General features: G+C 44.7%; 1 protein-coding gene across 1 annotated transcript in view; it reads right to left on the bottom strand.

Annotated features, from left to right (window-relative positions):
• The window catches only part of PPARGC1B (PPARG coactivator 1 beta), a 165,354-nt gene that overhangs the window by 7,292 nt on the left and 130,130 nt on the right, over positions 1-27,932 (bottom strand). Inside the window, exons 5-11 of the mRNA XM_020780473.3 lie at positions 24,545-25,754; positions 21,731-21,767; positions 16,767-16,831; positions 15,576-16,338; positions 13,763-13,841; positions 9,320-9,441; positions 8,466-8,620 (exon numbers count right to left, since the gene is read on the bottom strand). Coding sequence (XP_020636132.3) covers positions 8,466-8,620; positions 9,320-9,441; positions 13,763-13,841; positions 15,576-16,338; positions 16,767-16,831; positions 21,731-21,767; positions 24,545-25,754 — 2,431 coding nt within the window. The remainder of the gene's footprint in view (positions 1-8,465; positions 8,621-9,319; positions 9,442-13,762; positions 13,842-15,575; positions 16,339-16,766; positions 16,832-21,730; positions 21,768-24,544; positions 25,755-27,932) is intronic.

Genomic DNA, 27,932 nt, shown 5'->3' with positions numbered 1-27,932 from the left:
GTTCAGGGTCTGTGCTTTAAGTTAAAGGTTCTAGGTGAACCAAACTGTATGCTTGTGTGTGTGAGAATAAGCCACGTTACTTTATTTTATTCACCTGATTGTTTTATTTACCCTGTTTGTATTTAAAATAAACCTTATTCTTTTGTTGTTTAAAAATCCATCCCTGGTCTGTGTGACTTATTATAGGGAATGGTTGGTGGCAGCTTAGTAACTGTGTGATAGATCCCAGTAGGTCTGGGTTTGTCACATTGATTGGTGTCCAGCGTGTGGGATACGACTGGTCCAGTTGTCCAGCGGTCCAGCAAAGCCTTGGCAAGTGTGCCCAGAGCAAGGGGGGTCTAGTCAGGGACAGTCTGAGGCGCGTAGGTAATCTTCTAGGTGTACCTCACGGGGAGGTGCACTAGTAGAAGAACGTGCCAACTGGGGAGACTTAGATTAAGGTGCTCTGAGGCAGCCTGATTTTGGCGGGAAAACGCTGAGGCAAAACTGCGTAGCAACAGTGAGCTAGCTTGCCAGCTGAGAGGCCCAGCAGAGGGGGGTAGGCTCTGACTCGATACTGTTGCAAATTTAGTGCTGAAGAACAGCAGCAATCTCTGGGGAGAGCTGGTTCTGAGGCAAAAAGGAAAAAAGTGGTCGTTTTATTTTGAGGCTTGACTTTTTAAAGCAGCCTGTTCTGAGGGGGGGGTTATGCCCTTGACTCGAAGCCAAGTAGCAGAAATGAGTGAAGTGAAAGACCCCCAGATTGACCAAGGTTCTGAGGAGGAATTTGGCTCAGTGCAAGGTGACAGCACAGGAGAGCAGGACCCAGAACTCAGAAAAATACTCCTAGCCCAACAGCATGAGCTGAGGGTGAGGGAAATGGAGGAAAGATTAGAGAGAGAAAGAAGGGAGGAAAGGGAAAGGCAATTTGAAATGGAGCAAAGGGAAAGAGAGAAACAAAGGCAATTTGAAATAGAGAGATTGGAAAGAGAAGAAAGATTGGAGAGAGAGAAAATGGCGTTTGAATTAAGAAAACTGGAACTGATGAACCAGAACAATAATAACAATAGGGATTCTGAGGGAGGCCAACTGTCTAAAGCTGACCTGAAGAAATTCCCTGTGTACCACAAGGGAGATTGTCCTGAGGTGTTCTTTTCCTTAGTGGAAAGAGCGTTTGTGGACTTCTCAGTGAGGGAAACTGAGAAGATGACCATCATGCGTTCTTTAATCAGTGGTAGCCTGGCTGAGGTTTATGCCGAGATGCCTGAGGAACGGATGAAAGATTTTGCAGAGTTTAAAAAACTGGTGTTCGCAAGACATGGGATAAATGCAGAGCAGCTGAGACAAAGGTTCAGGTCCCTCACCAAGAAGCCAGAACAGACTTTTACCCAAGTGGGGGCCCAATTGGTGAGGCTGCTTGAGAAATGGCTGTCGCAGGAGGGAACAGAGACCTATGAACAGCTTAAAGACTTGATAGCCCTGGAACAGTTCTATTCAGTCCTGCATGGGGAATTGAAATTCCAGGTGAGGGAAAGGAAACCGAAATCTGTGGCAGCAGCCGCAGAGATCGCGGATTTTATCTCCCAAATAAGAAAGCCCTTGGGTGAGGGGAAATCTGTAGGTAAACCCAAAGAAACCTACAGCAAGTACTCTCAGGGACCAGGGAAAAGCCAGCAAGGGGGAGGGGCCCATGGTGAAGGGAAGCCCTCAGGCATGAAACCAAGCCCTCAGATTTTGGAGGGAAAACCAAAACAAGATGAGAGAGAATCAAAATACACCAGAAAATGTTATTTCTGTCAGGGAAAGGGTCATCTAATCTCAGAGTGTCAGAAATTAAAGCAGCTAAAAGGAATGGTGCCTCAGGATTCTAGTGGGACCAAGCCAAAAGCTGTGTTCTGTGTCCAGAAAGAGCAAGGCTCAGTGTCACAGAGGGAGCCTGTTGCCATGACTACTCAGTCTGGAACAGCTACCTCTGCTGATCAGGCTGAGGAAAATGGTCCTCTTATAGAGGTAAAGCGCTGCTTGCTGGTGAAAACAGATTCTCAGTTGTTTGAGACAGCAGGGGTGGACGTAGGAATACTTGACCGTCAGTATAGGGGGCTGCGGGACACTTGTTCCCAGGTAACCCTATGCCATCCAGATATCATTCCTAGGGAGTATATAATCCCAAATGAGAGCATGAAGGTGGCAGGGATTGAGGGGCAGGTAATCTCTCTGCCAGTAGCAGAGGTACCTGTCAACTTTCAAGGCTGGAGGGGAGCTTGGCGGCTAGCGATTTCATCGACTCTGCCAGCAGCCGTGCTCGTGGGAAATGACCTGGCTGAACATGTGAAACGGGTGCTAGTGATTACACGCTCACAAGCCACCACAGGGACAGTTCAGGGGGGTAATGATGAGCCAGAGACGGAAGCAGAGGGGAGTTCAGAAGCTGTGGTGGAAACCTTAACCACAGACAGCAGATTTGGACAGGAGCAAAAGGCAGACGCCACTCTCCAAAAGTGTTTTGAACAGGTGACTGACGCCCAGCTAACACCTGAAACCCCTGTGAGATTTCTGGAGAAAAAGGGGATTTTATATAGAGAGACCCTGAGGAATATCTCAAAAGGGGGAGATGGGATCAGAAGTCAGCTGGTGGTACCTGAAAAGTATCGCCCCATGATCTTACAAAGGGGTCACTCTGACATGTCTGCTGCACACTTAGGGGTGAAAGGACCCCTTGATTTGATCAAACAAAATTGGGAGCAGATCACCCAGGATGACCCACAAAACGTTGTGACATACATAGACACCTTGATGAATGACCTAAAGAGAAATCTAGAGCTGGCAGCAGAAAACCTGCAAGCTCAGAAGGTCAGACAGAAAACATGGTATGACCACAAAGCTAGAGAGAAGCACTTTGACCCAGGGGAGGAAGTGCTTTGGCTTAGGCCCTGCAGAGAGAATAAACTGCAGCTCAAATGGGCAGGACCATATAGGGTCATTTCCAAGATGTCAGACCTGAACTACCTAATAGAGCAGAAGGAGAACCAAGCAAGGAGGGTGGTTCATGTGAATGCCCTAAAACCCTACTACAGAGGGGAACAGAGGGTTTTATTCGCGATAAAAGCAGCTGAGAGTGAGGAAGCTGAATTACCCTTCTGGGAGGGTAGAGGGGAAGTAAAATACAACCCAGAAGAGGTAAAGATCAGTCCTGCACTCACCCAAGACCAGCAGCAAGAACTAAAAATGCTGCTTAGTAACTATCAACAGGTGTTTTCCAACAAGCCGGGGATAGTGAAGGGAGTGATGCATCGGATCCACACAGGGGATGCACCCCCGCAGGCAGTATCCCCATACCGAGTAACGGGACCCTATAGGGACAAGGTGCGGAAGGAGCTGGACGAGATGCTGAGGGAGAACATAATCGTCCCCTCTTCTAGTCCTTGGTCCTCTCCGATAGTCCTTGTGGACAAGCCTGATGGGAGCATTAGGTTTTGTGTTGATTACAGGAAATTAAACCGTGTAACCACTCCTGATGCCTACCCAATGCCCAGGCTAGACAACCTGATTGAAACCATAGGGGGTTGTCGGTTCATCTCATCATTGGACCTGGTAAAGGGATATTGGCAATTAAGAATTGATCCCAGGGATCAAGAAAAGACTGCCTTTTGCAGCCCTTTTGGTCTCTATGAGTTTCGAGTCCTGAGCTTTGGTCTCAGAAATGCACCAGCCACATTCCAAAGGCTGATGGACCAGACCTTGGTAGGGCTCAGTGACTTTACAGTGGCCTACATTGACGACATAGGGATCTTCAGTAATACCTGGGAAGATCACCTGATACACCTGGAGTTAGTGCTGCAGAGGTTAAGTGCAGCAGGGCTAACAGTAAAGGCCAGCAAGTGTCAGCTGGGTAGCCCAGAAATAAAATACTTGGGTCACATGGTAGGGGGAGGAATGATAAAACCCCTGAAGGCCAAAATAGAAGCTGTTCGTGATTGGCCTAGACCCAACACCAAGAAAAAAGTCAAATCATTTCTTGGGTTGGTGGGCTACTACCGAAAGTTCATCCCGAGGTTTAGCGAGATTGCGGCTCCGCTGACCGATCTGACGAGGAAGAAGGCTGATGACCGCATCCCGTGGACCAGCGACTGTGAGGCGGCGTTCCAGAGGTTGAAGGAGGCGTTGATCAACTATCCTGTCCTGCGTGCTCCAGACTTCGACCGGGAGTTCATCATCTACACCGATGCGTCTAACAGCGGGGTAGGAGCAGTTCTGTGCCAGGAGGATGAGAATGGTGACCAGCATCCAGTGTCCTACCTGAGTAGGAAACTCCAAAAAGGTGAGAGACATTTGGCAACCGTGGAGAAGGAGTGTTTGGCCATAGTCTACGCGATCCAGAAGGCCAAGCCTTACATCTGGGGAAGACATTTTATTCTGTGTACTGACCATTCACCATTGCAATGGTTAAAGACAATGAAAACCCACAATAGCAAACTTATGAGGTGGGCTTTAAACCTACAGGACTATGACTTTGAAGTGAAGGTGGTCAGAGGGTCAGTGAACTGTGTTGCTGACGCCTTATCAAGAAGACCTGAAGAATGAAGACGGCGAAAGAACATGGACTATGAGTATATAATGAAGACAAAAAGTAAAATGTACCTGGTTTTAAATTTGGTTTGTATGAATAAAGGTAAATTGATGTAATGTATATGGTAAATGTTTAAATGCCTATTTGCTATGGTTTAACTTAGAGTGTAAGTATATGTAAGTATTATATGGTATGTATAAATGTTGTTGTGTATTTTATGCAGGTTGTTTTTTTGGTGAAAAGCACTTTTAGCTTTCCCCCTACAAAACAACTTTTAAAGAGGGGAGGTGTTACATAACAGCACTGATGTTACCTGTCTGTCATGGGTTTGGAGGGAAAGTTCCATCCTATGGGGAGTGGAAGGCGGGACATCAGGAGGAGGGGCTGTACTGTATAAATATGTGATGCCTGTGTGGTGAAGAGTAGATGCTGAGACAGACTGTGAGACACTGGGTTGGGACGAAGCAGCAGCTGGGGAAGAAGAAGCTGTTGTGGGAGTCTGGGTGTCTGACAGGGTACTACTGTGTGTCAGAGTACCAACCTGATAAGTTCAGGTGTCTGTGGGTTAGCCAGAACTGATGGGTTCAGGGTCTGTGCTTTAAGTTAAAGGTTCTAGGTGAACCAAACTGTATGCTTGTGTGTGTGAGAATAAGCCACGTTACTTTATTTTATTCACCTGATTGTTTTATTTACCCTGTTTGTATTTAAAATAAACCTTATTCTTTTGTTGTTTAAAAATCCATCCCTGGTCTGTGTGACTTATTATAGGGAATGGTTGGTGGCAGCTTAGTAACTGTGTGATAGATCCCAGTAGGTCTGGGTTTGTCACACCATGTTGTCAAGGAAAGACACGGGAAAAGAGAAGAACATGCACCCATTTTTCTTTTGCCTACCTCCTTCAGAGGCTTTTACATACATACATACATACATACATACATACATACATACATACATACATACATACATACATACATACATACATACATACATACATACATACACACACAAACACACACACACACATACATACATACATACATGTGTGTGTGTGTAATTTGTAGATTTAACTCAAAAAAGGAAAAATAAATTTAAAATAGAAAGAAAACAAAATACAGTACTCACTATGAACCCCATTATACATTTGCATACATCTTTACTTAAGCATATAAATCAATGCAAACCTTCCAAGTGTCCAAATACACATCCACATGAAACTGGCATCTATATGATACTTATTCAAATACAGCTAGTGCTAACAGATCCTCCTTGTAGCAGACAGTGGATGTTTACGCTATACATCTCTTAGCCACCACAAAGACTCATGAAGTCCAGTTTTGTTACCCATTTGTTAGACCTTATAGGACAGGGATATGATTTAAGAGAACACAAATATCTGCAAATACCAGCGTTTTCCCCAATGCCACATTCATACATGCAATAACTTCAAACTAAAATAAACCAAAATTGGACAACCATTTATCAGATCTGCTTTGATTTGGATTCCTGCCTTGATCAAGTGGCTCGACTCAATGGCCTTACAGGCCCCTTCCAACTCAATGATTCTATGAACATTCAAGCCCAGATCCCATGTGCCAAGGATGCATTTCCAGTATTACTTCTTCAGCAGTTGTCACAGTTTGACAAGCACTTCCTAAACAACCTTTGTGAGTCCACTACATTCTAAAACTATTTTTGTTGCATCAATCTCAATTTCAAATCTAACGAAACATCCCATACAGATTCTAATACAATTTTCCATTGTTTGTATGTTACCTTCTAATTCTCCTTTCCATATTTCTCTAAGCTTTTGAACATCTATTAGAGGTATGCATTCAGATGCAGAAATATTCAGAATTCACTAGATTCACCTGATAATCTGAATTTGATAATTTTGAATATCTGTAAAAATAATTCCAAATATTTGGTGTCCCATAGACTGGAAAGCAAAAGGCTAGGTTTCTGCTTTCTAGAGGAAGAGGTGAATTTTCCCAGCCATTCTGGAGTGATTTTCTTGAGAAACAAAACATTTCGGCACCAAGGGTAGTCGGAGAGGCTGGGGTGAAAGCCAAACCTGAAAATGATGTCTTTCTAAACCACTGGTTCTTAACCTTGGGTTACTCAGGAGTTTTGGACTGCAACTCCCAGAAGCCTTCACCACCAGCTGTGCTGACTGGGGTTTCTGGGAGTTGCAGTTCAAAAGCATCTGAGTAACAAAGGTTAAGAACCACTGGTCTAAACCAATGAAATCTAGAAGCAGGCACAGGTATCTGAAGTTCTTTTTTCTTATTGAAGTTGGGGATATTACAGTGGTGCCTCGCTTAACGATTTTAATTGGTTCCAAAAAAACCATCGCTATGTGAAAACATCATTAAGCGAAACACCATTTCCCATAGAGATGCATCCTTAAGCGAAAATCCCCATAGGAAAAAACGTTAAGCGAAACCCATTGAAATGCATTGAAGCCTATTTCAGTGGGGGGAAAGAAATTCACAAAAAATTCAAAAAGACTCAGAACAAAGCCAAATTAAGTTAACGAAGGTTTTATTAGGTGCACTAACGATTCCAAGCATTTTAAACATTTTTTAAACATTTTAGAATATTTTAAAAATAGCAAAAACGGGGCTGTAAAAAAAAGTTAAGCGAAACAAGGGGACCTAAAACTGTCATCGTTAAGTGAAGCATGGTCCCAAAATCGTTAAGCGAAAATCACCCATAGGGAAAATCGTTAAGTGAAGCACAAGATCGCTCTGAAAAAGCCATCGTTAAGTGAATTTTTCGTTGTACGAAGCAATCGTTAAGCGAGGCACCACTGTATAGAGGCCAGAGAGGAAAACAGTTCCTAGCCAAGAGCTGATACCAAAGAAGACAGGGCTGATATAGTTTCTATAGTCTTAAAGTGCATGAACAGTAATAGGGTGTGTGTATATGCTAGGTCAACACTGTAGAGCAGTCTTTGATGGGTCCAGATGGCAGAGACACTAGACCAATACAGACTGAGCCAATGTAGGAGCCTGGTGCTTCTGTCTGTTTATTTTCTTATCCTTTGCCTTTTGGGGCCTTTTTACCTCAGAAGAACCTGGTGAAGAAGGGCACTTAATCAAGGTATGGTCTTTGATTTTGAGTAAGTGCTGTCTCTCCCTGCTGCCAGGGGGTGAGGATGGGCATGACTGTGGAGAGTCAATATGGCCCTGAGTCACCACAATCAGGGATCTACAACTAGCATCAGTAGATACTCAGTATGGGTGAAATCAGCAGATGATATGGTAATAGGGGAGACTGTTACAGTTTTGTAGATCTAGAAGTTAATGGTTTTCTTACAGTTGTTCTTGAAATTGATACTGTGGTGTGTAATGGTTGATTCTGTGCCACTTGCTCTGCTGCCTTCAATGACGGGTCCCACAAAAAGAGTCTGAGCCCCACACATGGCAACAAAAAATTGGGCAGGGACGAGGGGAAAGAGAAAGATGCAGTGTAGTGTACTGTAGTTCCCAGAGTGCTTCTGATTCCACTTTTCCTCTTGGATAGTTATGTGGTAGCTGCAACCAGAGGTGGCTTTTGTATAGCTCTGACTAGTGCACCAGCTGTGGCCCTTTCCTGGAGAAAACTGAACTGGCCACAGGCCTTGATTATAACTTGGATAGGTTAATGCCACACACTCTATGTAGGGTAGCCTTTGGAGAGTGTTTGGAAAGAGCAGCCTACTGGCAGCATGTTGATTGAAATCTGTTATTCCAATATTATTTGACCCACCCTGTTTTCCAGTTTATCGCTGAGCCCTGTCCATAGTGACTACAATCATGCTGAAAGCCCCTAAGTGGCATAAATGGCAACATGTGCAAAAAAAAAAGCAATTTCCAAGACCAACATCTCCTGTTGGGTAATAGTGGGGTGCTCTGGCCTAACTGTGTTGTTTGCTTACCCAAATCAGTGTATCTGGTCCAAAAGAAATGCCCCAAACTACCATTACTCAGCTGGAACAAGGGCTCATTTCTTTTCCTCAGGGAGGCACCATTCTTCAAGGATAAGGCGGCATGTTCTGAACATCGATACGTGATGATGCCATATTTATCTCCCCTGAATAATGAGAGAGAGAGTATGTAAGCACAGCCAAGAATACAGCACAATACAAATGTCCAAATTTTTGATCCCTATATATATTGGCAGAAGTGTTTCCATTGTTTTGAACTGCACTGTTAAATTTCTTTGTATTTGAACCATTACAGCAGGCTACACTGCTGTTTAATTTTGTATCTATTCATTTTCTCTACTGTTTCTTGGGGCAATCAGCCTCCCTTGTCCTTTTTTTCTTTAAAAATCAAAAGTGATATGCCAATAGAGCAGTACAAGCCTTCTTTCCTCCTCCCCTTTCCCCTTCCCTCCTTTACTCATTTGTCCCCTTTTCCTTATTTCCCTGCATATCTCTCCTTCTAAGTTCTTGGCTTTCATTTTTCTTTTCCCTTTTGAGCAGCATCAGGAAGAGGAAGTGGGTTTTAAAAGAATTGCAAAGTATTGTGAAGAGCAAGGTTAAAAAAAGAGAGGGGAGGACATTAATGCAACACCCCTTTCTTTACAATCGAAAGCAGGAAATGTCCCTTTCTCCGCTCAAGCCCTCTTTCACTGGCAAGATGGCAGGGAAGGGTGTCTCCTTCTGAACAATGTATTCATGTTGTTTTTGTGACAGCAGGTGCTGCTACTAGTAATTTATCAATATTGCTTTAAAAAAGTTTAAGGGTACAAGCATAGTGGCCGTGAAGCGGGAGGACTTTGACCCACCTTTTATTCTTGGTCAAAACACAACATTCAACTATCTCTCCAAACACTTCAAAGCGTTTCTTCAGTTCACTGGAGCTCATGCTGCTTGCAAGATTTCTAATGTACACGACCCGGCCTTCTCCCTGTTCAGGGATAAGAATGATAACTCAGGCCTGCCCTGAAACAACACTTTTTAACATCTCTTGATATTCCCCATCCTGCTTGAGCTACAAGCCAGTACCAAATGCACAAAGTCTCTCAGACACATAGCTCTTTGAAAAGCTACTGCTACCCTTTCTTTATAGATGGCATATTATGCAGCCTGTGCCATTCGCGTGCCCCCTTCCTTTTAAAGGCTGCACTGCTCCTTTTTTTAAGCTTCACTGCAAAATTAAGAGTGGAACCTACTGATCTCCTCCCTCAATACTACTGACTCTTCATAGCTTTGCTGAGGGTGAAGTCACCACTTCTAGACTGATATTTAGGGGAACAATATTATTCAGAAAATATTTTTCCTCAGGTCTGTTCAAATTTGAGAGTACCTGATGGGTGAAAGGAACTACTGAAGAAAAAGAGGCTGGTATAAAAGAATGGTGGCCTACAGAACAGTACAAGGCAGCAAGGAGGAAACAGGGATAGCATATCTCTACCTTGCAGTCTTCTGAATAACAGGTACGATGCGCACAAAGGCCAGGAACAACACATTTTTTCTATACAAGTAGAGCAACAATATTTTTTTTCTATACAACCTCCACTCAGCATCTTCTGAGAGGTAAGTGCAACTCTCTGCTGATAGTGCAAAAACCGGACAGAAGAGAAGGACTATTCCTGAATAATTCATCTTTTCAGTAAATATTTTTCTATTTAGTGTAATCCAACTGGAACCATCCATTGGATTATATTGTGGTGTGGTGCTATTTTTCTTGGAAAACTCTGTGTGTGTGTTTGTTTGTGTGTGTGTGTGTTTGTGTGTGTGTAGGTCTGAACATGTGCGTGCACACACACACACACGTGCGCATGTTCAGACCTAAGAACTAAGGATATAATTAGACAGTGAAAAAGGATAGTGTCTGAACGCACTGGAAAGGGTTGCTCCCTGACAGGTTTAAGATAAACCTGGAGGAATTGTTGAATACAATTTTGTACAATGAAATAAGTGTTTGTAAGAATCAGTGCTGTAGAAAGAAGTAAGGCTAGAATTTATACAGCTGAGTTAATTGTAACAGCTGAGGAAGAAATCCCAGGATTGGATAACCCTGGGATAAAGCTAGCAGACGTAGCACACACACTCTGTTGGTGTCGTTGGTGGTGGTGTGGGTTGGTGTCGTCGTGTTGCTGTGCTGCAGTATCCTGGAAGAAGCCGTGTCTTCGTGCTGTATATTGGAAGAAGACTCTGGCTACTGGACTGAACATATGGTATTTGACTGCTGAACTAATTTATAAGGACTTTGACTCTGATTTATGCGTTGAACTCTGTTGAAACTGCTGTGTATGACTTCGGGACTGGCAACAAGGACTAAGCTGTACATGTATGTATATATGCTTTAAATAATACTGTACAACTATTCTGCTATCAACACTGCTTTATTGCTTGGTGTCTTCATCTCTCAGGGAAGTTCTTTTGGTTAGCGCCACCTGGTGTATCCTGGTAATACTGCAACTCTGTCACTCCCTCAAAGTGACTCTCCTGTCCATTGGGAAATACCTCTAGTCTGCCCCCCAAAAAAGAGTAGCCCTGACACTGGACCAAAAAAAAAGGTGCAGCGTGGGTACAGATCAAAGTTGAGCTAGAGTGCATTTGCCCATATGTAGAGATGGGCATGAACCACCAGTTTGGTGGATGGCTAAACAGGTATTCCCTGGTTCAGTGCCCCGTCCCCTCTGGAAGGCAGCCACTCAGAGGCAGTGCCCGGAGCATTCGGGGCAGGGAAGCCTGGGTGCTGCCTCCAAGTGGGAACCCACCAGAGAGTGGAGGGATGCCAAATCATGTAACACATTTTTGGCTGTTCACTGAACCAACATGAACCATCAAACAAGCAGTTTGTACCTATTTCTACCCATATGTCATGTGACTGGCAGGAAAAGAGCTCACACTAGATTGCACCACAAGCAGCCCCAAATGTGAGTGAGATGCCTGTGTGATCATACCCTAAGTATACTACACGAAGCACACTTTTTTCTTCTTCCATTTTCTGTTTTGAGAAAAAGGAAAGGAAGAAGTAAAATAAGAACCAGATTTGCCAATCTTCAGGAGACAGAAACCTGCAGCAGTCAAGCCTGGGCAGAGATTACTAGGAGTGGAGCAGATCTCTTTTGCAGTTTCCAGATGCAGCCTTTGGTTCTACCTGAAGTACTGCAGAAAGGGTGCTCTTTACGGACATTAGATGGTGTGGCTCTATAGAAGTTGCTGGGCTGCCACGCCTGCCCTCTCTCCCCACTGACCATAATGGCACACACAATAATAAGAGATGCAACCAAATAGCATCTGAAGGTCCATGTGTTTTCCCCCACTCCATTTGTAGGGCTTATTGAGCTCACTCTGAGCAGAGCTTTCCAGCAAGTATCAGTGTTAAACCAAATTTCCATTCCACTCCAAAAATTTACTTGTGATGGAGTAAGAAGGAATAAATACTGGCATCTTGTGCCCCATGTCATTATCTGAAAGCACATGATGTACACACCTTTCTAAAGCTAAGCAGTTTTGGATCTGGTCTGTGTCTAGATTGGGAACCCCACCTACATCACCATGCATTTTGTGATGGAAAAAGAGTGAAATTTAAATACAGTGGTGCTTCGTATAACGAGTGCCCCGTTTAACGACGAATTCGCATAGCGATGGCAAAAATGCCATCGCTTTTGCGATCGTATAATGAAGGTGCCTATGGGGAAAAATCGCTTTGCGATGGTTTCCCCATAGGCACCATTTTCCCCCAGCTGAGCGGCGGGAGCCTCCAAAGGAGCGCTCCCGCCACTCAGCTGGGGGAAAATGCCTGCGGTGGCCTTCAAAGGACCCTTCCGAAGGGTCCTTCTGAGGCCACCGCGGGGGAGGGTGGGGGGATCCGATGCCTGAAAGGCATCCGGACCCCCTGCTCTCCCACTCTCCCCCCGCGGCTTGGATCGGACCCGCGGGGGCTAGCCCTGCCATGGTTGGACTCCCAAGAGTCCAGCCATGCCCGGGGTAGCCCCCGCGGGTCGGATCCAAGCCGGATCCAAGCCGCGGGGGAAAGGTGGGGAGACCCGATGCCTGTCAGGCATCCTGGGCTCGGCAGCGCGGGGCGGCGGGGACAGGGTGGAGGGGTCCCGAAGGCTTCCAGGCTTTTGCCTGGAAGCCTTCGGGATCCCCCACCCACCCTGTCCCTGCCAGTTTTTAGTCCATTGGAACGCAATAATAATAATAATAATAATAATAATAATAATAATAATAATAATAATAATAATAATAATAATAATAATAATAATAATAATTTATTGTCATTGTAAGTATATACACATACAACGAAATTCACAGACACCCAGAGACCAGACACATGCACACACATAAAATTCCCAAACACTCCCCACCCACTAAAAGTCCCCCACTAAAAATACAAACATCTACACCGCAGGCCAAGTTACACAGTCCAACTAATTATTCACTACTGGTGGTCTTTAAGCTCATTATTAATTGCAATAACCAGGTTTTAATGCGTTTCAATGGGCTTTTTAATTCCGCTTTACGATGTTTCCATATAGCGACGTTAATCCTGGAACGGATTAACGTCGCTATATGGGGCACCACTGTACGCCGAATGCATGGATAGATCTGTGTTTGTTTCTCAAAAAAGCCCCTGTAATTCATTGCTTTGAGATTACTGCTCTGCATTTCTATCCTTCTTTCTTATGCACAGCGTGCCCTTTCTTCCAATGAGTGAAAAGCAGTGTGAGTGGCTCTCCTCTTTCCCCACTTTATCTTCACAGCAATAACTTCCATAGGTAGGTGAAGACTGAGAAAAGTGAATTTGCTAAAGGTCACCTAGAGAATTTCATGCCTCAGTGGGAACTGGACACTCCCAATTTCCAGCCAATTATTATGACCATTATAACTTTTTTTTAAAAAGGTGCCTGACTTTCGTCTGTAGCAGCAAACATTTCCAAAATTCCAACCCACACGGCTCCTCAGAAGTGCATGTGGACAAATTCTGCACAGGGTTTGTCCTGTGCCAAGAACTTTATGAGCTGCCAGTTGCTTTCACATTATTCCTTTTCACTACACTTGCTTAATTTGGCCATCAACCAAAGGATATCACAACCATAGCCAACACACTATTTTACAACTGTCAGGGAAGGAAACTGAATGGAAATAGCTTTGTCCTCAAATTCAGATGAGCTTTTTGAAAAAAGGAAGTCATCTGACCCAGCTGGAAACCACATGATCTTTACTACATTCAGTGCAAAAGGAAAAAACAGAATTCCAGGGTCACTTACAATAGCTTTTTCTCTTTTCTTCTCCATTTTCCCCTGATTGCTTGTAGTTCCATCTTGGCGGTGCTTTCCATTTTCACATCTGTTGACAGACAAGGAGGCATGTGAATCCCATACTGAATGGATCCTAAATTATCTGAGTGTAAGAAATCATAAACAGAAATAATACTCTTTGCTTATAGGGTCTGGTTCATCTATTTAAAAAAAATAACTGAGAATCTCACAGTCAAAGACATAAGCTTGGACCCACAGTTGAAAGCAATACAGATTGGAAAGATATCAAATATAGGGTGAAAGATGGAGGAGCAGGAGCCTCTGCTAGGTTGCTAGTCCTTCTATTAGTGGCGACAGTCTTTATTGTGTGTAAGTCTCCCCACTTCCCAATCCATAGGTTTTCCTTCTATTTTTAAAAATTAAAAAAAAAACTTTTAGATTGATCCAAGCATGTGATTGCTTGAATTGATGCAGAAAGGGACACACATACATTCAAAGCATATTCCCACTTTCCCTCTCACCCTTTATTTTAAGAGCACACACATCCTTCTCCTAGGCAACATCCTTGTTATCTTATTATAATTTTTTAAACAGCTTTACAAAACAAAATCCCATGTCAGAAGCCGGTAATCGAGGCAGGGGGAAAAAAATGGTCTCCTTGCCTCTTAATGCAGTTCTTTGAACAGTGCCAACCTGCATGGCCATTAAGTAGAATGGCAAGTAGTTTGATCTAAGTGTGGCCATTTAAGTTGAAGAGACTCCAGTTTCCTGGTAGAACTTCACCACGAGTGAATGTGCATTTCCCTTACTGGGTAGTCACATCCCTTTATTGTGCCCAATGCAGCTGGAAAAAAAAGTTCCCTCAGGGATGCTTTTAGGGAAAGTCATCCTGTGTCTTTGGACTCCAGGTTTGCTGGATCTTAAATTTAATTTGGCGCATGTGGATGTTTTGTCCCATTTGTTCCTGGCCCTAGAAGAGTAGTCCTTCTGAAAGTGACTCCTTCTGTTCACCATGGGGGATGGCAGTCAAGCAGAAGCTGCTGCCACACAGAAGGAGACAAAAGAGTGATTTTCCCCCCATATCTTTCCGAAATCTCCTAGGCATCTTGCCAGTGTTTTTCAAATGAAGCTCAATGTGTTATTTAGTTGCATTTCAATGTATTTTGAATAACAGTCCCTGTCTGATTACTTCATTTATTTGTTATATTTAAATCTGGCTTTTAATCCATGATCTTTACGCAATATATATGACCCTCCTCCACAACAGGTTAGGCCTAGAAAGATTCGCTGGCCTAGGATTACCCAGTGTGTTTCAGGGCTCACAAGTCTCAGTTCAACACCCTAAATGCCACATTACAGTGACTCTTGGGGTACCTTAAAATGTTGGGGTTTTTTAAATATTTGACCTCACATTTCATGGACTGTAGCCCATTTCTTCAGATGCCTACAGCGAAGCTCCCATTCACAACATTGTGACTTTAAGGTGCCACAAGACTCTTTGTTGTTTTTACCACAGTAGACTAACATGGCTAACTTTCTGGAAATTATTACATCATGCTGGCTTTCATAGTACTTAAACATGGAGAGCACTCCACAGCATAAGAGAAGAGCTGCATTCTTGCCCTGAGAACTTTATAAGACTTTATTTTTCCTTTCCTATCATTGCTGGAGAGCAACAGTATTTCAAAATTTCACTCACTGGTAGGGAATGGCCGAGTGCAACAGAGATTCAAGGCTAGCTAAGGCAACCCATCGGTGATTTTCCTACCATTAACCTATTTTCAGCCCTATTCCCAAAGGCGTCGTAAACTCACAACCGTACCTGAATGCCCATCGGCTTGTTGGAGACTTGGACCTGCAGCATGAAGACTCTGAATCAGACCTGCTTTGGGAACAGTAGTGCAAACTGGTCCTCGAAAAAGAATTCTTGTATGGACACATCTTGGATTCCAATGGGCTCATGCAGCACTCCTCTTCCTCCTCCTCCTCCTCTTCTTCCTCCAGAGGGGAACCAATCTCACTGCAGCTGTCCTCAAAGACTGTGTCATAGTCAGGAGTCTTGCAGAAGGCCGTCTCATCATCATCTAGGGCACTGTCCAAGAGGCCAAAATGTTTTGTTAAGCTGGCTCTGATCTCCTGGTCTCGCAGCAGTTGGCTGCCCTTCTTTGCCGAGGTTTTCTCAGCACCCTGCTCGCTTACTTCCGGACGGGGCACATCCGGCATTCTCTGCTTTTGTTGGCTGACAGGCTCCCAGGATTTCAGCACCTTTCTCTGGAGCCAGGCCTCAGGCTTCAAGACTTGGCAATAGTCATGGTCACCGAAGGAGCGTGAAAAGGGGCGCTTCAACACCACAGGTTGCTCAGGTTGAGAGGGATGGGCAGCCGCCCGACTCAGGTGTGCATAAAGCTCTGTCCGCACTGGGTGTTTCTTCTGGTGCTTCCTGGAGATTTCCCCATCACCTGTCACTAGTGGTGGCTCCATGCTGGCAGTGATGGACATCTCCTTTGCTGGCCTCTGGTGAATGTCTGGCTTGTATAGTTCCTCCTCTGAAGGCTTGTATGGTGGAGTTGTTGGTGGTGTGAGACCTTATCTCCCCCAAGAAAGCAAGAGACTCTTTCAGTATAAGAAACATGAGAGTAAAAAGTCATGGATACAAAAGGAATCGGATCACTTTTTTCATAATGAACCCCTATCCTTTCCCTGAGCTTTTAAATGCTGCCATATAATTGATGTTAGATAGTTACACCATGTGGTTGATACTTGGCATGGGAAAATGGCTACCACAACCTGGTAATTCGTGCTATTAAAAAACTATATTTTGAGACAGACAGGGGAAATGGGAAGAATGTGTACAGATGTCCAGATTTCCCTGCAATTTGGCTGCAGTATGAATTGAAATTCTCAAGTTACTAGCTTATCCTTATATTTTGTAGTTGCTTCCCCATTCTTTGTCCATTATCCTGAAGGAATATATTTACAATGGCAGCATCTTAAGATGAATGCTTGTCCTTACCTGCAGTGCCGCACAGTTCTACAGTCAGCACTTGTTCGAAATTGCGCTTCCCAAAGGTTGGTTCTCTAAGGAAGATAAGAAATACAGGGAAGAGAAGTTATTGCAGGTTGAAGGTATGTATTCATGATGGGGATTGTGTGGTTGCAAGACTAATGGTATGTGTGGTAATCTGTAATGCTTCAAGCAAGCAGAGAAACACACACACACAACATTGCTTTTGCAGAACAAATGAAATAAAATATGGCCACAACTTAATTGATTATAGTTGTAAATAGCACTGGTGCACTGGACATTGATTCTAGCATCAAATATCATATAAAGCCAAAAATACCATCATAAAACTCAACTAAGTCTCTGCATCCCAGCTGAATGCATGACTGATACTTTTATACCCCTGAGGTAGACCAAATATAAGACTGTTTCATCCTATGCTCTCTGGCCGTCCTGCCCCCTCTCAGCCAACCAAGCCCCTGGCAATTGGTTAGCCAGGAAATGGAAAGTCATATGAGTCCATGCCAATCACACATCCTACAGGGAAGCTAACTGTAACACCAGGCAGGGTTGGTACCCACTCCTCACTCTCCCAAGCCCATCCCTGCAAATTGTGCCCCCATGAATCCAGACAACCGGTGCTTCACAACAAGGCAGAAACAAAGAGGCTGTAAAGATGAAGGGAAAGCTGTGCAGAACCTCCATGTGCCCCCCCCCACAAAGCGTAAATTCTTGTGTTAACATGTTTGTAAACAACCACTAAATTGGCCACATCTGGTGAGTTAAGATCACCTGCAGGTAACCTCCAGACTGAGTAAGCAAAAAAAAGGGCACTGGTTCTGCTCTCCCTTTAGGTGCCTCAAGTAACACAAATGGCAAGCTTAAGCTAATAAAACAGGAATGGAATACTAAAACAGATTTGAACAGTGGCATGTTACATTTCTATACATGCAACCCTACTCCTTTGTACAAGAACACACTGCATTTACTCTCAGGCAGCCAACAGTAGCTAGTGACTTTCCACTTGAAAACCACTCAACTGATGTGCATAACTAGGTTGTCATTTCAAAGCCTGTGCAAGCATATAAATATTACTTCCTGCAGAACATCTGGGCAATGCTGTCTCCTGTTGCCCAGACAGGGCACTCAAGGTCTGCAGAAATCAAACTGTTCAGAAGTAAACTTGCACAGCCTCATCTTGATGCTGAAAGACCCACCACAGCTAGGATGTTCCCCAGGCATATATTGCCAAAGAGTCCTTGCAGCACAGGAATGTTCCTACTCATTATCATCAGTGGTGCTATTGTCATAGGTACCAGGCATGGCATCTGAAGATACCCTTCCAATGTAGCATAACCTCTTGTCCAACTTTACTCTCATGAAGACCTGGGATGAATGCAAGTGACTGTTCTGTCAGACCAGTTCTAGTAAAAGTGACCTCTCAAAAATCAAAACCTTAGCCCATAAACATATTGGGCAGAGTGTGATCTGCTGAAGGAGTCTGCACATGACCTGTGCATGAACAGTTTGCTTGGTTTCAGTTGATCCATACAGAGTTCAGGAAGAGCTCATGTTAACTACTCTCTTCTCTTAAGAATGCCAAAGTCACATCTAAGATATTTTGCTTCTAAGTCATGTAACCAGATCCACCTTAACAGCAATGCAGCCTGAATGATGAAGACCTGTCTGTGTAGAAACGTTCTTGCCTGTTAGTGGAAAAAACAATGGAAAGGGAGTCAGACCAGACTCAGTAGTCCGGGCGTTCCACAGTCAATAATGAAGCTCTCTTCTGCCCAACATCCCTCTAAAGGTAGACAGATAAAGAGAAAGCCCCCCTCCAAAGATCTCAAAACCAAGGCAGGCTCATGAGGAGCACTCAGTCTATCAGCCTGGTCCCAAATAACATCACAGCTCTTAACCAGTGCTTTGAATTGCTTCCAGAAACAATACAGCTGTCTTAATAAGGGAGTCACACTCTCTGTAATCCTCAACAATATGAATGCAACATTCTCCAGCAGCTGAAGTTTTCAAATAATTTTCAGAAGAGGTCACATGTAGAGTAATGGGCACAGCTGACATACTCCTGGCCACCAAGGAAACCCGAGCCTCCAGATTCAGGGCTGAATCTAAAAGTATACCCAAACTGTGAAACTTGAGTCTTTAAGGAGAGGGTGATCTCATCCAATACAGGTTTAATCTCTCTGCCCTGATCTGTCTTTCAACTGACTGGGACTAGGTCAAGCTTCAGTCCATCCAGTCCATAACTGAGAACAGACATTGTTTAAGAACCAGACCAACGTCCTTTGGTTTAAATGGAAAGGAGAATGAGAATGGAGTGTTATCAGCATGCTAGTGGCAGAAGCCCCCAACAAACATGGAATCCTTCAAATGTCATTGCATGTGGGTATATATATCCAGGCAACACGCACTTTTCCTTGTGCCTCCTTGTTTGAAGCAGATAGGTGGGAGCCAAGAAGGAGTCAGACAGGAGCCATAAATGTCGACAGATAACCTGCTAAGGCCAGGTCAAACTTCAGACATTGAATAGAAGGGGCGAGGCAAAGAAAACATGGCAAAAAGTAGGCTGAGTTCAGTAAGAACGGCAATCCAAAAAGTAGAGTCTTGGGTGAAGCTAGCATCAAAGCACACTAAAACAGTTCAAAAGGCAATTTAACATGAGAAGGTCTTTATCTAGGAATCAGCAGCATAGTCAACAAGTAGAGTACAATCAGGGAAGCCAGTTTGCAAGAGGCAAGGAACTGAAAGGCATGGATCACTTCAACAAGCTTGATGATTGATCTGTTTAGGCTTGTCTCACAGAGCTGGCGCAGGCCAAGCTGAAACCGCTGCTCTTGAGGAGCCCTTCACCATCTCAGTTCCATTTCCTGAATCCTGTTAATCTGGGCTCTCAAACACAGGCACCTTTGTTGACGGCTCCTGCACTTTCCAACACCTGCATTCTCAGCCTCTTTGACTCAGAAGGAAGTCCTTTTTCTGCAGCTGAATCAGGAACCTACCTTGAAAGTCTTTCCGGGACATCCTTTAGAGAAAGGCTGGGCGGCATCACTCTCTGGATAAGTGGAGTCTTTCTGTTAGGTCTAGAGACAAGGGTCTCCGTCTGCTTCCCAGGGTCTCCTGGTTCTGAGACATTCGTGTCCTTGTCATAGGACATAGAGTTGTCCTGGGTCAGGTCAGGTCAGGCCAGGCCAGGGCCAGGCACAATTAACAGAACTATTCTGAATGAACTACTAGTGTTGCATTCATCCCATTCATTTTTCTTCAGAAATACAAAGCTGGCTAGGAGATGGTACCTTTATAAATGGTGATGAGATTAAATTATCCTATGCAGGAAATATTCTTTTGAAATATATATTATGAACATCTCCAGTCTGATGGCTCTTTATCTTTCAGCTTAAAGATGCAATTGACATTAGTGGGCCTTTCCAGCTCTTTCTGGTTGTTAATAAGTGTAGACCTTGATTATCAAATCATCTGTACATATCATGGGTTGAATGGAGTAATTTAGACTTGCCCCTTCTGTTTTCTATCATGTTGGTCTCTTACACATGTGGACAGCTGTAAGTCTGAAGAGGACTTCAGACTTACTGTCTGTGGAAGGGGGTCCCCACATGAGCCAGAACTCTAGAAAATCAGCACCCTGGTTGATTCACAAGGACAGCCTCCACAGATAAGCCTCTTTTAGACTCATGATCTTGTTGTGTAGAATGATGACACAACCAGAAACCACAAGCCTTGCTGCTGTGAGGAGAACAGACTTAGACCACTCCTCTCTACCTGTAGAAAGTACTGTATATGCTATTTAATATATTCGCGAAGATGCTGGCCACAGAGACTGGCAAAACATTTGGAAGAACAACCTTCAGAACACGGCCAAAGAGCCTGAAAAACCCACAACAACCATTATATGCTATTTCCTAATGACTGAATAGGATTTAGAGGTCTCCTAGGGTGCCCATTCTGTTCGCATCCAAAGTTCCAGCTGTAACAGCAGCTGCTAGTTGGGAGGAAAATATTTTGCACTTAGCAAGTCCTGCTCTCCCCCTCTGCTTTGAGGGCACCACCAGCTTAGCTCTAGTCTGCTCTTGCTCTCTATGACATCAGAGCAGCACGGATCAGGCCGGCTATTCCATAACACTGAAGTCAATGGGAGTGAGAAAGTGCCACTTGACTGTGTGAAGCAGGAATTGTGTCTGTGTGTGTGTGTGTGTGTGTTTAATCCCAATATGTGCATGGGACAGCCAATCTTACTCAGACTGTGAGGCATAGTAGGATATAGTTACAAACATGTCTGTATTCTAGAAGTCATGACTAGGCAACCCCGTCTTCCAGATAATTGGGATGACAACGGCTCCGATAATCCCCAAACACTGTCCATACTGACTAAGGCTGTTGTGAGCAACAACCCAAAACATCTCAGTTTTTCCCCTAATGAATATATACATACATTCCTGTGCATGTCAGGACGTATGAACATGCAACATGGGACCTGGGTCTAAATTCTTAGCACCATACCCAAGATACAGATACCTATGTCTCAAAAATGCTTACATTTGCTGGACATTACAGTATTCCTACTGAAACACCCTTTGCTGGCTCCCTACTTTTAAGGCTCATACCCCTCTAGGAATGAACCTTCAACAAGGCTGGCCTAACATGAAATTGTGGTTCTAACCCTGATATTCTACTATCAGCTGACTTAGACTCCAGACCAGACTGTACCTCATGTGATATTTTCTAAGGCATCTGACTTTTCACTGAAACAAGCCCTTTTCTGCTGACATTAACAAAACAGGAAAGAGCAGGAGAGAGATTTGTTTCCAGCCAAGCAACCCCACAAGCCTGGCAAGGTGGATCAAAGCTGCCGATTTCTCAGATCGCCATATGTTATATTTGCTGGATCATGACACTTGAGGTTATTACTCTCTCAGATTTATTTTTGGGATTACACTTACGTTTGTGCCAAGGGCAGCGGCAGACATCTTGGTGCTTCTGGAAAAAAAAAAAGCAGAGAAAACCAGAATGACTGAGGGAGCTGCAGAATGTAAGAAGGTCAGATCACAGGCCTATCTGTATTTTCCTCCCAGCCAGATGTCTCCCAGAAGCCCACCACCAGGACAGGATGCATTTTCTCTCTTGCATCCCCCCAGTAACTGATGCTGAAGGATATATACAGCTGTCCTGACTAGGAGCCATGGATGGTCCTAATCTTCACTTATCCAGTCCCACAACTTATCTAGCCCCACAGTAAGCTGTGTAGGTAGGTATACAGCTGTCACTACATCTTAGGATGGCAAGACCCACAGCTGAACTGTTGAATATGTGTAGAAGTAACTCCCTTTTATCTGTCCTGAAACTCTCAGCCTTCAGCTTCAATGAGTGACCCTAAATTCTACTACAAAAATAAAAAGACACAAATTTCTTCCTCTCCATTTTCCCTACAGTATACATACTTTTGTAATCTCTCTCTCTCTCTCAATCTTGTGAAAGGTACTGTAAGTAAAATTTATATTATTGGAAGCAGAACATAAGGAAGACCTACTTAAATTGTTATGGGAATTCAATGTGGGAGAAAAAAAATAAGTACTAGTGCTTGGAAAAATATATGGAACATCACACTATTGAAATTTATGTCAATAGGTGTAAAAGAAAAAATTCTAAGTTGGTTTGGACATGGTACTCCAGTGAAACTTGACCAAATAAATGGTAATTACTCTCTGATGTGCTGGAAGGGGATGCCAGAAAACAGGTACATATTTTCACATGTGGTGGAGATGCGAGAATATATTGAAATTTTGGCAATTGGTTTTTAAGGAAATAAATGAAATAAGCAATTTAAACTTGGCTGTATATCCTAAAATAACACTTTGGTCAATATTTGAAAAGGAGAAATATAATTGGACAACTAAATAATTAGATTCCAACTTGTTAACCGGAGCAAGGAAATACATGGCTATTCGGGCTATAGCAAAGAATTGGAAAACAGTTTATAATTTCGATTTAAGTGATTGGTATAGAGAAGTTTGGGATATAGCTGTCAATGATAAGCTTAAGTGTAAAAAAAAGTTAAGAGGGGTAAATGGCAGATGTTTTGTATAGGCATATGGGAGAATTAATTTATTGATTTTGTATTAATGAAGGGGAAGGGACAAAGCCCACTGCAAGCGTCAATACAACTGTGGAAGAGAGATAGGGCTCCACAAGGGTAAATGGCATAGATCAGTGGTTCTTAACCTTTGTTCCTCGGATGCTTTTGAACTGCAACTCCCAGAAACCCCAGTCAGGACAGCTGGTGGTGAAGGCTTCTGGGAGTTACAGTCCAAAACCCTTGAATAACCCAAGGTTAAGAACCAGTGGCATAGATGAATACTCCCAAATGATCCTGGTGATGTCATCAACAAGCTTTGCCACCTTCCTGTTCACCACTGTGAACAAGTTAAATTCATTTATTTTATTCATTTTTTATTATTTATACGCTCCACACAACCTCATTTTTTAAAAGCTCCCTTTATGCACAACCAGTCAGTCAAGAAAAAGTGGGCCTGAACAGAAAGGTCTTTGCCTGCTGGGGGAAGCACAGAAAAATGTGGGGCAGCCTGGTCTCCTGTGGGAAGGAGTTGCACAGCTTGGGATCAGCAAGGGAGAAGGCCCTGTTTCGTTCTCATCAAACACACCTCAGAGGATGGTGAGACTGGAAAAAAAGAGGCCTCCTTGACGATCTTAAAAGCCAGGCAGGCCCCATGAAGGAAGATGTGGTCTTTCAGGTAGCTTGGACCCAAATTATTTAATGTTTTATAGGTCAAAACCAGCATTTTGAATTGGGCCCCCAAAATTGGACCAGTGGAGCTGTTGTAACAGGGGAATTACATGCTCCTCAGTTAACAATCTGGCTACAGCAATTTGGACCTGCCGAATTTTCCAAACGCGGCCCCATGTAAAGTGTGTTGCAGTGATCCATATGGGATGTAACTAAGGCATGTATGTATCACCATGGCGAGATAATACATTTTAAGGAATATGCATAGCTGGTGCACATATTTTAATGGTGCAAATGCCCCCCTTGCCATGGCTGAGACCTGGGCTTTCAGGCTCAGGGATCATTCCGGAAGGACCTCCAAGTGCTGAACCTGTGTTTTTCGGGGGGGGGGCTGTAACCCCATCCAGCACTGCCTGAATCCTCATTCTGTTCAATTTGTTCGCCCTCATTACCTACTTCAGGCCCTGGTTTCGGACAGAGACAGCTTGCTTGGATTTAAACGGAAAGGAGAGACATAACTGAGTGTCTATACTGGTGACCTCAAAACTCTGGAAAACTTCTCCTAATATGACAGGAGTCCCTCAGTACCACTTTCTGAGTTCTCCCCTCCACAAAGGACCATTTTCACTGTAAAACAGTGCCTCCAAGTCCCATTCCAGAGAGACAGCCCAGAAAGGATACCATAGTTGATGGCACTGGAAGCTGCTGAGAGGTCCAGCAGAACCAACAGAAACACACTCTCCCTGCCTAGTTCCCAACATAGGTCCCCCACCCAAGTGACAAAGCCGTCTCCATCTCGTAACCAGGCCTGAAGCACCCAATCCACTGCCAATCCCGTTCCCCTCTGTTCAAGGGGAAAGAAAGAGGGCCACACAACATTGGGCGTACACCTACAAGGTGGCTAGGGCAGCTTCTGCTCCTCATTCATGTGGTTTTATCTTTCTCCTCTCCCACTCCCCTCTGCCCCAGGATGGGAACGCTGTCAAGAGAAGAAGTCCCAGCTGCTCTATACCTGCTTGATGCAAGAGGGCACAGCACTGGCCCTCGTTCATTTCAAACACGTCGTTCTCCCCTGAGCTCTCAGGCGAAGGGGTCTGCAGCTCCATCGGGAGGCTTTGATACCCGCTGTCCACTTCGTCCACACCAGTCACTTCCACCTCTGCTGCTGGTGCTTCTGCATCAAAGTTCCGTAAAGTGGAGCACCCGGTAGGATCTGAGGAGGCAAACGTGTTCCCTGCGATCGCTGTGGACACAGCAGGGTCTGCAGGAGGCTCATCCAGGAATGATAGCCAGAGACTGAGCTCCGGGTTGAGTCTTTTAGAGCGCCGCACTGCATAGACACAGCTCTCCTGCTTGCGGCCTGCCTTGCCAGAGGCCACCTGGACCGGCGGAGTCCCCTGCTTGGCCCCACTCTCTTCTGCAGGGCTGCTGTTTTCCTTCTTAGTCCCAGGCTCTGTTTTGGGGGCCTGCCTTGACTCGGTCTTCGCTTCCGGTGGTGTTTTGGCTGTGAACGTGCACATCTCCACAGACCCCCCTCCGGTCTCAGCAGCTGGGGCTCGTGGAGATTTTGGGGGCTGGGATCTGGCCAAGGAGGCATACACAGGCTTGGCCAGTCTGTATGGCTTGCTCACATCACAGGGGAGGTCTCTGGCAAGCAGCTCTTTCAGGATGGAGAAGTCAGAAGCGGGAGCTCTGGACTGTTTGCAGCCCGAAAAAGGGAAAGGCCAAGCCCTAGAGGGACAGCTGTCCTTGCCGCAGAGTGGAGGCCTCTGCAGGGGCCCATCTGGCTTGGCTCTTTTGGAGGGGCTGTGAAAACGCTGGTGTTTCATCTCAACAAGGTTTGTGTGGGGCAGCTTTCTTGGGGGAAGGCAGTACGTGTGCATGTAGCGGATGAGCTCCACGGCAGCGTGAAGTTCTTTCTCTCCGGTGCCTTCCACCGAGGAGGGCAGAGCTGTCCCTACATGACTGCAATTCAGCAAGTCATCACCAGAGTCACTCTCCTCTCCACTGGGACCGCCATGTCTGGGAGGCTCACTGCTGCTACTGCAGCTGCTGCCGCCACAATGCTGATCCAGTGGCCAGCTGGCTTCTGTGGGAGAGCAGTGGGTGGTGGTGGTGGTGGCAGCGGCGGCGGTGGTGGAAGTCAGGTGCTTATGAAGTTCGGTGCAATTCCGACTTTGAGCCTGGACGAAGCTTGGCTTTCTGTCATGGCCACCTTCCACCTTCAAGAAGAAACAGAAAAAGGAATAAGCAGAAAGAAGAATGTTTCCCCACCCCCACCCCCACCCCAGCTACATCATGAAGAGAGAAATTCTTGTCAGTCAAGGCAATCCGTCTATATCTATATCAGAAGGGCAGCTATGAAGAAACTAGAAAAGATCCATAAGTGTAATGATGTCTTACTGGAGACCAAACCCAGTATCATCCCTATTAGGGTATTCCCAGTCACTATGCAAAGGTATAAAAGCTGGAGAATGAAGGAAGCTCACAGGTAAAGTTGTTGGTTTGTTTTAATTAATCTGAAACATATTGTTGGAGGAGAGCTTTATGGATCTGGTGGACTTCCAGAAAAACAAACAAGCAGATGGAGGACATGGGTTAAATGAAAGTCTCCCTCTAGATTGGGCTTCCCATCCTATGCTGAGTTCAAATTGAATGGGTGGACTAGGCTGAAACCTGAGGCCAGGCAAGACTACCCTGGTGCCAAGGAGGCCTTTAACAGGGACTCGAAAAGAGATTGGATCGCCATCCTTACAGCTCTGCAAGGATCTCTTTCTTCTGTGTTTCCTCACAGATCCATGCTCAGTTTCACTGGATTTCCAAGAGCCATCCTACCCTTCTGCCTGCTCTGGTTATCTTGTTTGTCCCTTTGCCTGTGAGGCTGGGCAAAGATCACCCAGTGTCAAGCTAGGGAAGCCCTTCTTGCTCCCCTGTTCTCACTGTATACGTTCTAGTCCTGCAACTGTAGTTGCATAAATGACTGCGGGAAAGGGAAGGGAAATGACAGCCATGTCATGGTATGGGCAGAAATGCTGGGGAAGGAGGAAAGTGTCCTCTTCCCCCGCACGGTGGAGTGGGGAGTGTGCCAATGAGTGCACTTCATGAAGAGCAGGGCAGTCAGTGGAGGACAGTTGCCAAGGGCATCAGCATAAGACACCCAAACGCTAACACAGCCACCCAGGGAGCAGAAGAGTAGCATTCAGCTTCAAGACAAGTTTCAAAAAAAGATATATTTTTAAATAAACCAAAACTGGTTGTTGAGGGTTTTTCGGGCTCCTCAGCCGTGTTCTGAAGGTTGTTCTCCTAACATTTCGCCAGTCTCTGTGGCCGGGATCTTCAGAGGACAGCAGTGCTACTCCAGTCCTCTGAAGATGCCGGCCACAGAGACTGGCAAAAGATCAGGAAGAACAACCTTCAGAACACGGCCAAGAAGCCCGAAAAACCCACAACAACCATTAGATCCCGGCTGTGAAAGCCTTCGCAAATACCGTATAACCAAAACTGCTCAGGCATAGTAGTGATGGTCCAGAATATGCCAATGATAAGTGATATTGCTGGCATTATTCAATAAACACTATGCCACTACATATAAAACAAAGGTCAACAACAACAAAGGTGCATGCTGGAGGGAGGCTCTATTTAACTTGTGCTGTGAATGCTGAATGCCCAATTTAAGAGCTGCCTAATATTGAATCTAACTATTGGTCACTCTAGCCTTGCAATGGGTAACTCTGACTGGCCACAACTCTCCAATGTCTTTGTGGGTCATGGACCTCCGAGTTCACCTGCAAGCAAAACAAAATAAAAACAGACTCTTTCTTCAGTTTCAAGATAGGCTTGACCCTATGTAAGGGAAAGAGCACGAACCAGGTAGAAGTTTAACTTCCTTCTGTTGTTCTCTTCCTACTTTGTATAGATCTGGAAACTAAGGAATCTTCAAAATCTAGGTGGTTGAGACACATACCTCCTCACTGCATTGAGTAACAGAGGTCAAGTGAAACACTGGGAGGCTGCTGGTAGCTAATGTGCAGTTTATTGGGCAGGGAAGAAGAGATGGAAAAGTAGATTTGTACTGTATTTTCAAACCCCTCCTCCCTTGCCCTTCCCTTCCCCATCTAAATCTATGCCCTGATGCTACCACATGGTTTCCACTGGCCAAGTGGAAAATCTTTAGCAGCCCCTTGTGAGGATTTCAAGGGTCTGCTTTAAACAACCAGACTAGTTTGCCAGCTTTCCACATAGCTATTTGCTTATCAGCCAAACTTAGTACAATCAGCCACTAGGAAGCTCTGCTCTAATCTGGGTCAGGAGTGAGAGTGCGTAAGAAGAGAGGAAAGAAAGATCATGACAAAGCTTGAGTAGAAAGGGGATCTGGTGGAAGGAGGAGCCTCTTTGCATGC

Source organism: Pogona vitticeps, chromosome 2 (genome assembly GCF_051106095.1).
Source record: "Pogona vitticeps strain Pit_001003342236 chromosome 2, PviZW2.1, whole genome shotgun sequence".
Taxonomy (NCBI): Eukaryota; Metazoa; Chordata; class Lepidosauria; order Squamata; family Agamidae; genus Pogona; species Pogona vitticeps.
Note: the sequence above shows the minus strand (reverse complement) of the source record. Positions and strands in the feature narration are given on the sequence as shown.